The sequence below is a fragment of the Microtus oregoni genome, unplaced genomic scaffold (genome assembly GCF_018167655.1).
Source record: "Microtus oregoni isolate MIOR12 unplaced genomic scaffold, Mior012 000060F_001, whole genome shotgun sequence".
Classification (NCBI taxonomy): Eukaryota; Metazoa; Chordata; class Mammalia; order Rodentia; family Cricetidae; genus Microtus; species Microtus oregoni.
The window spans coordinates 1572047-1586911 of record NW_024543836.1 but is presented as its reverse complement, the minus strand read 5'-3'; the positions used below and the strand labels follow the sequence as shown (position 1 = coordinate 1586911).

Below are 14865 nucleotides of genomic sequence, written 5' to 3'. Positions count from 1 at the left end.
ACTCTAGGTCAGCAGGTGTCACCGACCTGCAACTCAAGGTCAACATGCATCTATCCCAAGAAGCCATGAATGGCTCCACATGGCAATGCCAAGGGCTGAGACCACTGTGGGAGTCTAGGTCATGAAGAACTCACATGAGTAGCCTCCAATAAGAGGATCTAGAATTTTCTGCCCATGCTTGGTTCTGCAGACCAAACCTTCGCTAACACCTATGCCGTGAGGATGTTATACAAACAGAAAAGCTGTCTACACAATGGCTGTGACCTCGCTCAGGTCCTGCCCTTCCTTACCATCCTCTCATAGGGGTCGTCAGTCTCCGAGGCCTTGTCCAGGAGCTCGCTATACTCCAGTTCTTCACAGAGGTGCTGCAGAGTGTTGAGTGGCTCGTTGAGCTCCACAGGCATGGAGACCTTCGACAGGTCTTTGCCAATGTTGTTTCTCAAGATATTCCACAGGTTAATGTTACTGGTGTCAGGGCAAGGAGCAGGCAGGCACGTGCGGCGGCCGTTCCTGAAGGCACCTCCTGTGAGCTCCCCATTCAGGACTGGGAGAGGAAGAAGGACAGTGAGTGATGTGTCTCCTCTCTGGTTCATAAAATCAGAGTGGAAAGGAGAGCCCTTCATAGAATTCTGACTGTAATAATCTAATCACAGCCTCCTTAATACATAGGATCATTTCTATATGAAGTTGAGAACAACATGCAAGACATCAGAGTACATTTTAAACAAAGTTCTAAATATACTCAAATATTTAAAAAGAGTGCTCTCTCTCCCTTCCTTTCCCTCCCCCTCCCTCCCCCTCCCTCCCTTCCTCCCTCTCTCCCTTTCTCTCTCTGTGTGTGCGCGTGCATATTTTAATGAGAGGGACTTGACATTTGTGTCTGAACAAGATGTACGTCTTCTCTACTTAACCACATACGTCACAGATTCCACAGTCGCACACCCTGACAGATTATGCGACAGAAAAGCTATCAATAACTAACTGAAGGGGGACAATTGGTGAACAGAAGAAGGGAATGCCTGGCTAGCAATTCACCGGGGTTGTAATCTGGCATGCAGAGAGAACAACCTGGACGCTCAAACGATGCATACTTTGCCGAGAAATATTGTCGGCGACACTGGTGTTGTCTTCGGATATGTTGTCACTCACGTCGCTGATGTAGGACTCATCGTCAGAGGCCTAAGGAAGGAAGGACAGACAGGTGATGAGGACGTCCCTCAGGATTCCTGCCTTGAAAACTCAGATCATCCAATGGTTGAAAGTAACACAGTCTTGTTCAAATGAGAAGCAGACGTCACTGTGAACACATACTTGGCTCAAGAAATATTTGAGTGTCTTCTGCAGGGAGCTAGGGAGGAACCTCTGTTTTGACGTCTCTCCTCAGCTAGGCTGGGGGAGGCTAGAATGCTTAATTCAGGAAAACACAGTAACATATACAAAATAGGAGGCCTGTGGCTCTACCCTGAGGACTCCAGATAGGCTGCCCAGAGCAGGATCATTGAGTGGAAGGTGTGGAGGTGTCCGAGAGAGAATAGGAGTTGCTCAGTCATTATAAGAGGGAGAGGCATAGGAAAAAGGGAGAGGCAAAAGCAAGAACCATTAGGGAAACATTCACCCAATGTAAAGAGTGACTAAGTGTAGAGAGACAGGAAAGGGCACAGCAGCGATGATAGGTTTTCATGCCAACTGAACGGTTATTAAAAACCACCAAATTGCAAGGGCGTGCACACAGAGTCAAGACTCAGTTTTCCAGAAGATGCCTACAGCTGTCTTTAGGAAGGTGAATGAGAAGATGCTACACAGATCTAGGGAAATGCTGTAGGACAATGGTCTGGTACCCTGTAAAGATTTGTCCCTTGTATTGGTCTAATAAAATGCTGATTGGCCAGGAGCCAGGCAGGAAGTATAAGTGGGGCAACCAGAATAGGAGAACTCTGGGAAGAGGAAAGGTTCAGTGTGCAGTCTTCACTCAGACATAGAGGAAGCAAGATGAGAATGCCTCACTGATAAAAGGTACCAAGCCACGTGGCTAATGAAGAGAAGAATTATGGGTAAATGTAAGATATAAGAGTTAATAAGAAGCCTGAGCTAATAGGTCAACCCTATTTATGCATTTGTTATTGACTCTTGACGGGCAGTGTAAGTCAGCTTTTCCCAAAGAGCCAAGGACAGCAACTGCCTTCGCATCTCCTGCTCTGCCCCACTTCCCAGCCCACAAACTGTATCTTCCATTTCTTCACCACCTATGTGCTCTCTTCTTCTGTTCCCATTGCTCCGCCATCTACTTTCTCACTTCCTGTGGCACCCAGCTGGGAGTGGCTGAGCTGTTGTCTGGGCCCTTTATGTACCGTTGCCTAGGTGCTACCCAGGGTCCAGCATCTGTTTCTTGATGATCTCAGTTACCACGCTTGCTGGGTGTGAGCATTGTTCTTTTGCTGTTGCTCACAGCTTCCTCTCATCACAGTGGTCCTCTCTGGGTTCCACCTCACCAGGCCAGAGGAGAGATGCTCATTCCTGGGAGAGATCAGGGCTTGGGCCCAGGCTACAGATGCTGCTGAGAACATTGAGCATGACTTTCAGTCTGTACTGGTTACCAGGGAACGCCATTTTGATTCTCCTCACCTTTTTTTTTAAGCTTTATGTCAGTATTTTGCTACTGAACGTTTTAAATTTGAATATAGTAAAAACTATTACGACTAAGGGCATAGCTAAGTGACAGACAGCTAACCTAGCATGTGCAAGGCCCTGGGTTTGATCTCTTGCACCATGAAAAATGGTTTAAACTATTTTTAATTTCTAATATTTCTAGATTTAGTGACAATTTTTAAATTGGGGTTGAGGGGGTGGGCTGTCAGTATTGTGCCTGCTGTACGAACATAAAGACTGGATTCCCAGGACCCATGGGACAGCTGGGTGTGGTGAATGTGCCTGAAGCCACAGCAGCGGAGGAAAGGAGACAGACCCAGAGCTGGCCAGCCAGCCTAGCCCAGCCAATGAGCACAGGGCTCAGGGAGAGAATGTGTCTCAAAATGAGATGGAGAGAAACTGAGAAAAGATACTGGAAGCTGACGTATGACTTCTGCTCACGCATGCGTACGCACACAAACACACCCAGAGGCATATGCATACAAGAACACATACACAAACACACACATACACTTAAGTAAATAAAAGACAGGGTTGAAAAGAGTTCGCGTAGTTCTCTTTCCAGAGTTCACCCATTTCCTGTGGTAAACCCTGACAGAAGGACCGCACACATGGGTCAGGATAACAGGAGGTTTTGCTTTTGCGTGTAAAGTCTACAAACACGGCAATTTAAGAACTTTTTTTTTTTACGCTTGCTTTGGCAGCACATATACTAAAATTGGAACGATACAGAGAATATTAGCATTAAAAAAGAATATTTTTTTCTGATTCATAATCTCCCTCTGTGCGTGGTCTCCGTGGTTCTCACCGTGAAGAGAGCTAGCGGGAATACCACTAAGCTCAGTAAAACTGAGCTCTTTAGCTTGAAGGGGAAAAGGGCAAGTCGATCTCTTCCACCCAATCGGCTTCCAGAAGAAGCCGATCTCACTGATTACAGAAGAGGAGACCAGTGCCTATCGGAAATGAACATCTATCACAAACATGCTTACAGTTAGCATTTGTTAAAAAAACAGCCACGCTGGAGCATGCTCTTCCTCTCTGGCGTCTGATCTCTCCCAAACTGGGCCATAAATGGTACAATGTTGCTGGTGCAGAATTCCGAGGGGACAAGGGGCATGGGTCAGAGGTGTGCAAGTCCTAAGTTTGTGGTGCAGTAACTGGGGCTGGGCTATTTGCTGTGGTCCTTTCACGTGGTTCTTTGCATGGGCCAAGACCCTGTGGTGTTATCAAGGTCGGTCTTCTTCCCCGTGAGCTAAAAGTGCTGGGGTCGAATATTTTTGTTTTGAACTTCAGGGTTCAAAAATAGTTCATGAATTATTTTCTAAATGTGACTCGGCATGTCCCTGCATTCTAAATTCTAAAGCCGACACCAGGCTGGTCGATCACTCTGAAAAGAAGTAGGCCATCTTCAAACACCAGTGATGCAGCTTTTAGTAGACAGTTTTCTTAAAGGGAGCCAAGGACTCATTAAATAAATGCACTGGGAGAGACCACATCCCCAGTCAGGGAAATCTGGATGTGGGCACTTCCCAGAAGTGGGGGAATGGCCTGGAAAAAAAACCAAAACTCTTCCCTTCATGACATTAGTAAATACTTATTGAGTGCTGATTCTGAATTCACTAGACTGTTCCAGAGACCAAGTGGTAAAGTCTCCACCTTCATGGAACCTGTATTCTAGAGGGGGAAACACAGGACAGACAAATGGAATCGATGGAGCATAGTGTTGGGGAGTGGTAACTGGAGGGAAACACAGACAAGGCCGACCGAAGGCTGGGGGGGAGAGAGGGAACGGACAGAGCCATGCTGAGGTGGGTCAGCCATCACGGGCTTCCCTGATGGTGTCTAATGAGGAAGAACTAGGCTGAATGCAGGGAGAAGATCACAGACATATCTCTGGGAGAAATGCTCCTGCCAGCGTAGACGGCGAGGGTAAAGGGCCCATCTCCACTGCCTTACAGGACACACAACTTGCACAGACCCTGCAGCTGTGACGGGAATTCATACACCAATCCTTGCCTTGCTAGATGGGGTTGCTGAGTGTGTTAGCGTAAAGGCTTGGGGAGTCTCTGATGGGGTTCTCGAGACTGGAGAAGAGGTAGACCTAGGAGCCATACCTTGACTAAGGAGGAGGGACAGCCCTGAGAGACTCACAGTGACCATCACCTGAGTTTATTTCCTGGCTAACTCCTGAGTATTGTGGCATAGGAAGAAGATAAGACTAAAAGCCACTCTTTGTGAAAACCTCTAAAACACAGGGCACAGGGACAGGTACGCAGTCCGGTTCTTTCCAGTGTGGGTCACACAAAAGACTACTTCTCTTAGTTACTAGAGACAATACGGTTTCTTTAGCAAATTGATAACTCTAGGAATCACTCCTTTGGCTGTGGGAAGGATCTATAACAAAAAGAGACAAGAGGCTGCACCTGAGTACAGAGAATGGATTATTAACATTTTTGTGTAGCAGCTGAATTGTTATCCTAAGAATACTGGGAATTGGGACATGATTAGATTTGCCTTGGAGAAATATTAAGTTACCCAGTCGAAAAGGTTTCTAATTCTCTCATCCTTTCTGTATTACCGAATGGTCCCTGCAATGAACTCTGCTAACAATGGCTGGGTTACTTGGTCATGTATATGAATTTTTGATTATTTCCCTTTTTTCATCCAAGTTAAGAGCCCTGAGTTGCAATCCTGAGTCACCATGAAGTGCTCAGGAAACGGGGAGCACCACGGTAGCTTCCATACTTCCGCCCTGCTATAAGGAGAGCCTTGTCCTGTGACATAAACAAACACCTCTAACAGCCCAGAGTCCCAGGGGCTGGCGGTCTTTGCCCAGACTCACAGTTGCAGGCAAACGAGATGGACGCACCCAGGACCCTTACCTCGTTCTCTGATGAACTTGCAGACAGAAGCACCTCTTGGGCATCGAAGAACTCGGACACAGATTCTGACATGGAGAGGCGGCTCTCATTGGCCACCTGCTGTGACAGAGGGAGGTTGACATGGATTTGCTCACCGGCCTATAGGAGAAAGAGAGAGAGAATATGACAGAATCAGGTTTCCCTCCTAGCAGCACTGCTAGTCCTCCAAGTTAGTTAGATTTCTAGAGAATTCCAGACTGCCCATTAACACCAGTGTCCAAGTTCCAGTTGCCACCATATATGATGTCATCTACTGTGTCTGGAGATACCCAAAGGCAGAATGAAAAGATGGTGATGTGACAATTTGATTTCAAGTCAATGCTCTATTGGTAACAAATGGAATTTAACAGGTGAAACCTCTATTAAAAATGTGAGCGGACTGTGGTCTTAGGCCTGACATTACTGGTCATAGTCTAAGCCAGTGGTTCTCAACGTTCCTGATGCTTTAATACAGTTCCTCATGTTGTGTGATTCCCACCATACCATTATTTTCATTGCTACTTCCTAGCTGTAATTTTGCTACTGTTATGAATTGTAACGGAGATACCTGGTGTGAGGTGCAGGATATCTGACGTGCGACCTCCAAATGGCTCATGACCATTTGTACATTAAACCTCAAGAAGTATTCACAGAAACTTCTCGAGACAACTAAGATCACGGTGATGTATAAAACTAATTTCTGAAATAGGATATATCTAATTTGATTTCCAACCAAATCGTAGATTTTAAACTAATTAAACATGTCTAGACTACTGAATGTAATTTCAAGTAAAATACTGCTTATGTGTGCTGAGGCACACATGACTGCTTTCAAGGAAGATAAATTGAATTAGAAATAATTTTAAGAATATTATATATATTCTAATTCACTTTTCAGGGTGAAGACTCCAATTAAAGATTAAGTAATTTCAAAATCACATTTATTCATTGGGTGTACTATGGGGGCAAACACACATACATGGATGTAGGGGGCTGGTTCAGAGGTCAACTTGTAGTGCTCTGTTCTCTCTACCACTATGGGGCTCCCTGGGGACTGTACTCAGGTCATCAGACTTGGTGGCAAGCGGCTTGACTGGCTGAGTCTCCTTGCTGGATCTAAATATTTTTTCAGTGATAAGTCTTAGAACTATTACTAGATTCTGAGCAACCGACTGGATTTAAATGTGATTGGAGTCCAGTGGGACCCTAAGCAAGAATGGAGACAGTGGACAACCTAAGTCAATGGTAGGATACCTTGGGATAGTTCAAGCTGATGCCTGAGTCTGATTTATGGTAAAATTCATAGTAAAAATATATGGTTTGGGTGCAAATAAGACCTTAGCATTAATTTAAGCTCTTATTTTGTTAGATGTATTGCCATATACACAGCTTTAATTTCTCACAATTAATAAAACAGTAACTTTACAAAATCTTAGACATATTTTAGCCTAAATTCTGAATGGTTTTCTATTTTTCATGTCATTTCTTCATTATAAAAAACAGAACAACAGTATGTCCTGTAGAGGCCGCTGAGAATGACATCTGAGGTACAATGTGACTGCTTAGGGCAGTCCCCAGCACACAGCGGTTATGACACCTGTTAGCCATACCTAGGGCCTCTGGGCGCTAGGCACACACCCCACCACACTTCCAGTCCCTGCTGGCTTTTGATCCTCTGAGTCATCAGTTAGCTTTGTTTCAGCAAGAACAGGTCTTCTCTCCCTAGATAACTTCTTTCAAAGAAACCTTTAAGCAGTTCTTATTTAACAGTTTATCAGGTAAAATTATTTTCAGCATTTCATTGGACATTTGGTGCTAATGAACTCGTTAAAAAAAAAGGGAACAAAATACAGATGCAAAAAATAAAAAAAGCTGGGCTAGATAAAAAAATTAAATATTTGGTGACATCAGATGAATATAGAACTGAATGAAAAGAGACAGCGATCACCGGGAAATCATGATGTCAAGTACACACATATGTTTTAATTCAAAGACTACTGAGCTGTCTGCAACACGAGTATTTATGGAGAAGATATTATTAACGGAAAACAACTGTTTAAAATAAGCAAAAATATGTAGAAATTCAGATGCCATAAAATAGATGTTCTCTAACTGTTCCTAAATGAGCCTTACCTCATCAGGGCTAGGGATAATATTTACACTGACAACCTGATCACAGATGATAGACTCTGAGTGTATTCTGTTCAGCCGACTCCTGAGCTCAGCATTCTGGTTGAGTGCCTTAAAGTAACAAAAACTGCAATTGTAACTGCAAATTAATAGGCAAGCGTTACAAGCAAGTACAAGGGACCACTTGAGACAACAACATTGGAGAGGCCCTAGCTCACATTTTACCATGTGCTGGACCATATCAGTTAAGAAGGAAATAAATGGCTCCTAGTTATGGTTATGATGCTAACTTTTTGTAATATAAGAGCACTACTTAAGTAGGTTAGGGAACTGAAATATTTAATGGGCTTCATAAAAGTGATACATGGATTTTCTCCTCCATAGAGCCAGACTTATTACATCCAAGACCAGTCTACCACCACATATAAATTACCTTGTGCCGTCTGGGATGAAAGTTATTGATTACTTCCTAGCTTTCTTTTGTTCTACTCTCTAAAGTTCAGGATTCGTTTCAAAGACGGGTCATCATCTCAAAAATACTTGGAATAATTAATGAGAAGGCTTTAGTGTACATCATTATCTTTCTGGGTGATTGAAGGAAATGGAGGGCTTTTTTTTTTTCAGGCTCTCATAATTAACCCTCCTGGCAGAACAGTGGAACACACAGAGGTAACTTAGAATGTGCTTTTGCTGAGTAGTTGGACACAGACAACCATAATAAGAACTTAAGTCCAACAGCAAACCAACTCCGATTTTCAATACACCCCAGCACTTTGAACACACCAGGAATAAGCATCGGTAAACACCATTTACATAGTCTAGCACATGCAGCTAGCACACCTAATACAAGAACAGAACAGCTTCACGTAAGTGTGCCCCTTACAGGACCCCTGGGCACAAAGCGTGGGGAGCCTTCTGCACTTCACACTGATGGGTGGGAATGCGATCATTTCTGTCTCAGGAATCAGCTCACTGGAATTTTCAGGTATAATGTGTGTGTGAGGACAAGGCCTGTGCAAAGATGGGCAATCCCTTCCTTCCTGTTAAAAACGGGAATTTTGAAACGGACACGGATGTTTTAGAGTAGACAATCTATGCCAGGGCTCACTAAAGGGCGTCGACCCTGGGGAATGTGCATTCTGCTTCATGTAGAGTATCAACAGATATGGAGACTCCTATCAATAGATATGGTACACCAATGTAAGCCCAAGTAGAATTCGATAATTGTAACTGAACTCATCCAAACGCTCTGTAAACATAAGGACCAAAACTTGACACCCACGCTGGGCAAGGCGTACACCTTAACCACAGAGTAAAGGCTGTCCTACCTTTCCTCTCCTTCCCCAGGTCTGGTTCCTACCTTAAATTCCAGTTTTGCATTTTGAGGGCAGAATTACTTAGAGATTTTGTTTTAAAGCCTTTAGGGCTATTGGCATGATATACAGCAACACATTGGATCTGGTGTGACAAGTATCTGGTGATTGAAGGTGGATATTGATCCAACAGCACTCATGTGGGGAGAGGAGAAAATGCCCGGTTATCTAAGAAGCCATGGACATACTAGGAAAGAGATGAGTAAGTAAAAAATGGTGGCTTTAGGCTCATCCTCTGTGGTGAGCTCACTTGTTCATTCAGATATCCCCTTTGCCCATAAGTATGCACAGTTATTGAGATGTTCGGGCCAAACCTACCTAGCCACACTTAGTAAGTGGGAGGGCTTTGGCAAGGCACTGGATGAGCTGGTGGGCAGAACCAGTCTTGATCCGAGGTATTCACATAAACCTGAGCCATCCATTCTTTTTCAAATGACCCCACCTTCTGCTGACACCGGCATTGTGTTCATGAATCAGCCCTCAAGAAGCCACAAGGGTAAGCAAAGCTCTTGTTCGGGGAGGGAACGTTAAACTCCTTTCCCCATTTACAAGGAATATTGCAAACCACTTCCTCTGGGGATTTAAAAACATTAAGACCTCACTTAAACTCTCTTCTTGGCCAATCTGCATTAAATATGATCTGCCTACAGACACATAGAAGACACCCAGGGAAACCTGTAAGGATTAATATGGTAGAAAATGAGCTAAAAGAGCTCTTTTTTGTTTAAATGTGAAGACAACCTTTTCTTTTTCTGGCAATTATACAACGGGAAAAATTCTAAAGCCGGGCAGTGGTGGCGCACGCCTTTAATCCCAGCACTTGGGAGGCAGAGGCAGGCGGATCTTTGTGCGTTCGAGACCAACCTGGTCTACAAGAGCTAGTTCCAGGACAGACTCCAAAACCACAGAGAAACCCTGTCTCGAAAAACCAAAAAAAAAAAAAAAAAAAAAAAAAAATTCTAGGAGTGACAAGATGAGGATTCCTGGACTTTTGGACTTAGTGCCCACCTGAGACATAGAAGCTGTTGGGAGTCTGCATTCCCTCCTTCCCCTTACTTTCTCTTTTGAGACATGGCCCTCCTAAACAGCCCATGCCAGCACTTGGAATTCTCCTCTCTCTGCCTCCTGAATACCTGGGATTACAGACCTATGCTAACGTATCTAAGGGCTGTGCTTTCTTTAGTTACAAAGTCAGTCCGCTGAGACGGGTGACTTCTGAAGCCCTTTTCAAATTTGAATAAAATGCCAAGTTGAAATCATGCACATGCTTCTAGGGCACCATTCTGAAGAACAACTGCATAGCCACAGGGGTGTAAGATAATTCTGGTCAGAGGGTTTTCTGGGATTTACATTGGGAGTACGGAAAGGAAAGCTTCCTATACTTCTAAGGGCCAGCCCTGGGCAGGAAGTGCACTGGCTGCCTAACAGGAAAAGATGATGGCATTTTCCCAGTATATGCTGTTTACTTTGAGATTTACCGGGATGGTCTGGAGACAGATGTTTTTAACCCACATCTTTAATTTTTTTAGTGTTAAAACTCTGTTTTCTCCTCAGTTGGGTAGCAAACAGGTTATTATGGTCACCAAAGAGAAATCTTAAGTGTGCTCCTTACTGAGATGAAGAACAAACGGTCTTCATTTTGTTTTTTTACTTTTAAGTTTTTCAAACTTACAATAGTTCTCTGAAATTATTGCTAATACTTAAGATCAAGGATATGTGCTATACATGGAGAATAATTATAATTTGTTGCCAATATGTTGACACTGTATGAAAGAAAAAAACTTGTATTCTACTTTTATGCGCAGTGCAACATTTTACTAGTTCCAAATTTCAAGGTTGTAACCAACGTCCAAGACTAAATCCTACTTCTGTTTCAAACAGGCATCCCCTCCATGGAAGTCCGAGCAAATATGGGAAAGAAAGCACTTCCTTGATCATATATATGCAGTGGTAGGTGCAAGACTTGGTCTTTGACACAAAGGGAGTAGAACTAAGTCACTCCGACTCTGGCAAACTCAAGCTGGCCACCATGCATGCATCAGCCCGTTTTAGCAATCTTTCTCAGGCTGGGTCCTTCTTTGCCTTGATCATCAGTCTGCTTGGGCAATTGGGTGCAGTCCAGAACCGGAGCGCTGGGCATAGTGTCCCCAGCAGGGACCAGCACCACATTTTCTAACAGTATCATGGAAATTGAGAATACTGAAGAGTCCAGGTATTGAAAGAGGAAACACCGTTGGAGTGATAATAACATGAAAGACCACGGAACATGATAATAATTTGGGAATGTGTTCAAGGAGAGTAAACAGGGACAGAGCAAGGAAAAAGGAGGAAGATTCCAGCCACTGGTGCCAGCCGCCAAGCAAGAGAAACTATGGGGTCCTGCCCAGAAGAGGATAGATGTGCTTTGTACATAGGGGCCAAGGCCAACAGGGAAGCGCTGAGGAACCAGCACTGTGCGGTGCCTACTGTCTTCACTGAACAGTCATACAGGGACCATCTGCACTCACTAGTGCTTCTAGACTGTGTGAAAGACCCCACAGAGCATGCCCAATCCTGCCTCCAGTCCTCAAACAATAACAATGTCTAACACCTAAAAAACAGCAGTACCATAATGAACCTTTACATCCCAACTTCTTCAGACAATAGATGGGAATTTAACTTAGACTCAGGGAGACACTGGAACGATCGTTTGACTAAGTGGAATTGTGGGTTCTGGGAAGGAAACAGCCTGAGCTGGAGGGGGATTAATAACACTCAGCAAAGGTTTTCACACAATCAAACCCTTTGTTGAAGGTAAATCTGCTTCAAAAGAAGTGAGAGGATTAGTAAAAAAAAAAAGTCAAAACCCAAATTCTGCACAAACAGCCTTGCTTTTTTCCCAATTAAAAATTACTGTTATATTTAGAAAATTAAAGCATCTAATATGTTTTGAATTCATACCATACTACCGGACTGGGGACACCAGTGTGTCATTCTTCCTAGCTTTTTTATATTGTTTCCCAGGTGAACGGCTTTCACTTCTTACCTGTACTTTATGCTCTGGTCATGAACACATGCTTGAAACTTTTTAGAAACACGATTTTGATAGCTGCACTGTAGGCAATAGTTTCCCATTGGAAACGTAGGTAGTGACAAAGTTTTACTACAGCAAACACGTTGTGATATCAGCATGGACCCACAGAGACAATGGGTTACCATGGAGACTTGATACGTAGCTAAAAAATTGTAAAGAATTCTATGAAAAACGTCTTCATACCCTCAGATTTCCTGGGGTCCCAGAGAATTGCAGAATTCAGAAACAAATAAGTAGACATGGGATTTCTCTCCCATTACAGAGGACCTATCTGCGGTCTGTGTAATCTTGCGGACAGGGAGGGTGACAGATAGTATGGCTGGGATATTAAATTATGCCATATGTGCCTCGAGCCAACTTTTTGTTTACAGTCTCGGTCTTAACATACTTAAATAATTCTAAGTGCGCATTCTCCCCACACAGCCTTGAGCCTCAGACGCACACTCTGTCAGCTCAGTTGACAGCAATGCCTTTTTCCCTCTCTCTCAGCAATGCACAAAATAACGATGTCTTTAATGACTGTGGCATGTTGATGAAGTGACATATAGCAATTCCAGCTGGCGTGGACAGGTCGGATGCTGTCGCTCACATTTGTACGGACTCACTTTACACTGTATTCAGCACAAGCTGTGTCCAAATTCTGGGGTAAGAAACCAAACCAGCAACGGTAACACAGCATACTACGCTGCGGGAGAGACCCACACATATCCCGGCAAGTTACTGCTTTGTTAATTGGGAGTGCCGAAGCTGTCCTAGTTTTATACTACACAATTTAATTCTAGTGTTCATGAAATGAGGGCTGATAGAGAATAAGGTCACCTAAAAGGGACAGAAGCCAAAAAAGTCCTATTCTACACATTTATGTTCAACATCTCTGCTTGTCATGGATGTGAAAGTTACATTTCACGAGGGGTAAAATTAAACAATTATGTTGTGTTTGTGTCTGAAGAGGAGTTTATTGGTCTCTCCAGCCTTGTGAGTTTCTACTTACTCAAGGCAGGTAACAGTGTTTGCCAGATACAGAGTGAAGAATGCTAACCTCATCTACTTCATATGCTATGTCCTGCTAAAAGGATGACAGAGTTTGTCAAGTTTATATGATATATACTGAATAGCTTCCCCGAAAATGCACCATTTTAATCATCAGATATCATATCAATTAGGACTTATGTCAAATAAAATATGAACTTTAACAATGTCAGTCAATTTAAATGACTTCTCTACCGTCTTCCTCCTTCCCTCTCTTTAGGAGAGACCATGAGGAAGATGTCCGGGGGTCCAACTGCTGACAGGGTATAGGGACCAAAGGTGTCTTTGGGCTACCTGAAAGCACACTCTAACATGAAGTTACACTCATAGGAAAATACACACAGGGTGTAGAGACAAACCATCTCAAACTATTTGGTACTTATACAGTCTTAAGTACTCCAACTATTTGGTACTCTTATAGTCTTAAGTACTACATTCAAGGTGGGACGGTGCTAAAAGTGCTGGCCACGATGCCCCAACTGACTCCTACTTTCAGGATCTCATCCTCTTCTGGCTCCCATATAACAAACACATGCTGATATGACTACCACAGTCAAGAACGTCATTCAGTCCATGTGCTATTTACTGATAAAGAGGATGTTTTAAAAGTTTTTCCTTTGTAAAGATTCTCAAAGCTCTACCATTGGTCTTCACTTGAGCTTAGTCAAAAGGGCCAGGAAATGATTTACCCTTAGTGGCCATCACTTGAATTCCGCTGGTAGTATGAACCTGATCTCCATCAGAGAATCTCTCTTAACCTGGTCCTGGCTAGTTTGATGTCAACTTGACACAAGATAAAGTCACCTGAGTGGAGGGCACATCATCTGAGAAGATGCCTCCATAAGAGCCACTGTAGGCAAGGTTGTAGGGCAGTGATTGATGGGGGACAAACCATCAATTGTGGGTAGGTATATCCCTGGACTGACACACACACACACACACACACACACACACACACACACACACACACGATCTATGAGGAGCAAGCCAGTAAGCAGAGCTCCTTCATGGCTTCTGCATCAGCTCCTGCCTTGAGGTTCTTAGCCAGTTTGAGTTCCTGCCCTGGCATCCCTTGATGGGCAGTGCAATTCAGATTATGCTTTTGGTCATGGTGTTTTACCACAACCATGGTAACCAGAACTAAGACACCCTGTCCTTAATACTGATGTTCTCTGCTGCAGCACCAGCTCCACTGGTCCTCTTCTGCTCTGCCTGAAAATACCACCCATCGGCATCTTCAACATCCCTGAGATGCTGATTTCCTTATTTCTCTTTCTGCCCCTCAAGATGGAAATATATATCATGTTAGATGACCTACAGACATTTAAACTCCTCTACAGAATCATTTATCACAAGCCTCTGGTAAATATGTCCTTTCTGTTTTTCCTCTTTTGGGGAGAAAGAACTCACATGCTACGTCATCCAACCAGGGGCTGGGGTCTGCTTCCTAGCCCCCTTCTAATGTTCACCTGATCACCAGGCCACGATGATCCCATAACTCAGCCCTTGCTCTACCAACCATGAAAGGTCTTTGCTTTGGGAATATTACCACACATTTCATCAGACAGTCTGAAATTACCTTAAATAATGAGTCTGACCAGGTGGTAGTGCCTTTATTTCATCCATTCTCCATACTACGATACCTGGCTAATCTTTCTAATATATACAGAATGCCACATATTTCCAATTTCTGGTAGTTAAACTTCTTTAAGAC

General features: G+C 43.6%; 1 protein-coding gene across 10 annotated transcripts in view; it reads right to left on the bottom strand.

Annotated features, from left to right (window-relative positions):
* Window positions 1-14865, bottom strand: part of LOC121439069 (oxysterol-binding protein-related protein 6) — a 157077-nt gene that overhangs the window by 13228 nt on the left and 128984 nt on the right. For 8 of the 10 annotated variants that reach the window (XM_041639549.1, XM_041639551.1, XM_041639552.1 and 5 more), the window contains 4 exons: window positions 7680-7787; window positions 5529-5666; window positions 1092-1179; window positions 291-544 (listed from right to left, as the gene is read on the bottom strand). In XM_041639549.1, the coding sequence (XP_041495483.1) occupies window positions 291-544; window positions 1092-1179; window positions 5529-5666; window positions 7680-7787 (588 nt within the window). The remainder of the gene's footprint in view (window positions 1-290; window positions 545-1091; window positions 1180-5528; window positions 5667-7679; window positions 7788-14865) is intronic. The other 2 variants (XM_041639556.1, XM_041639559.1) reach the window with 1 other exon arrangement.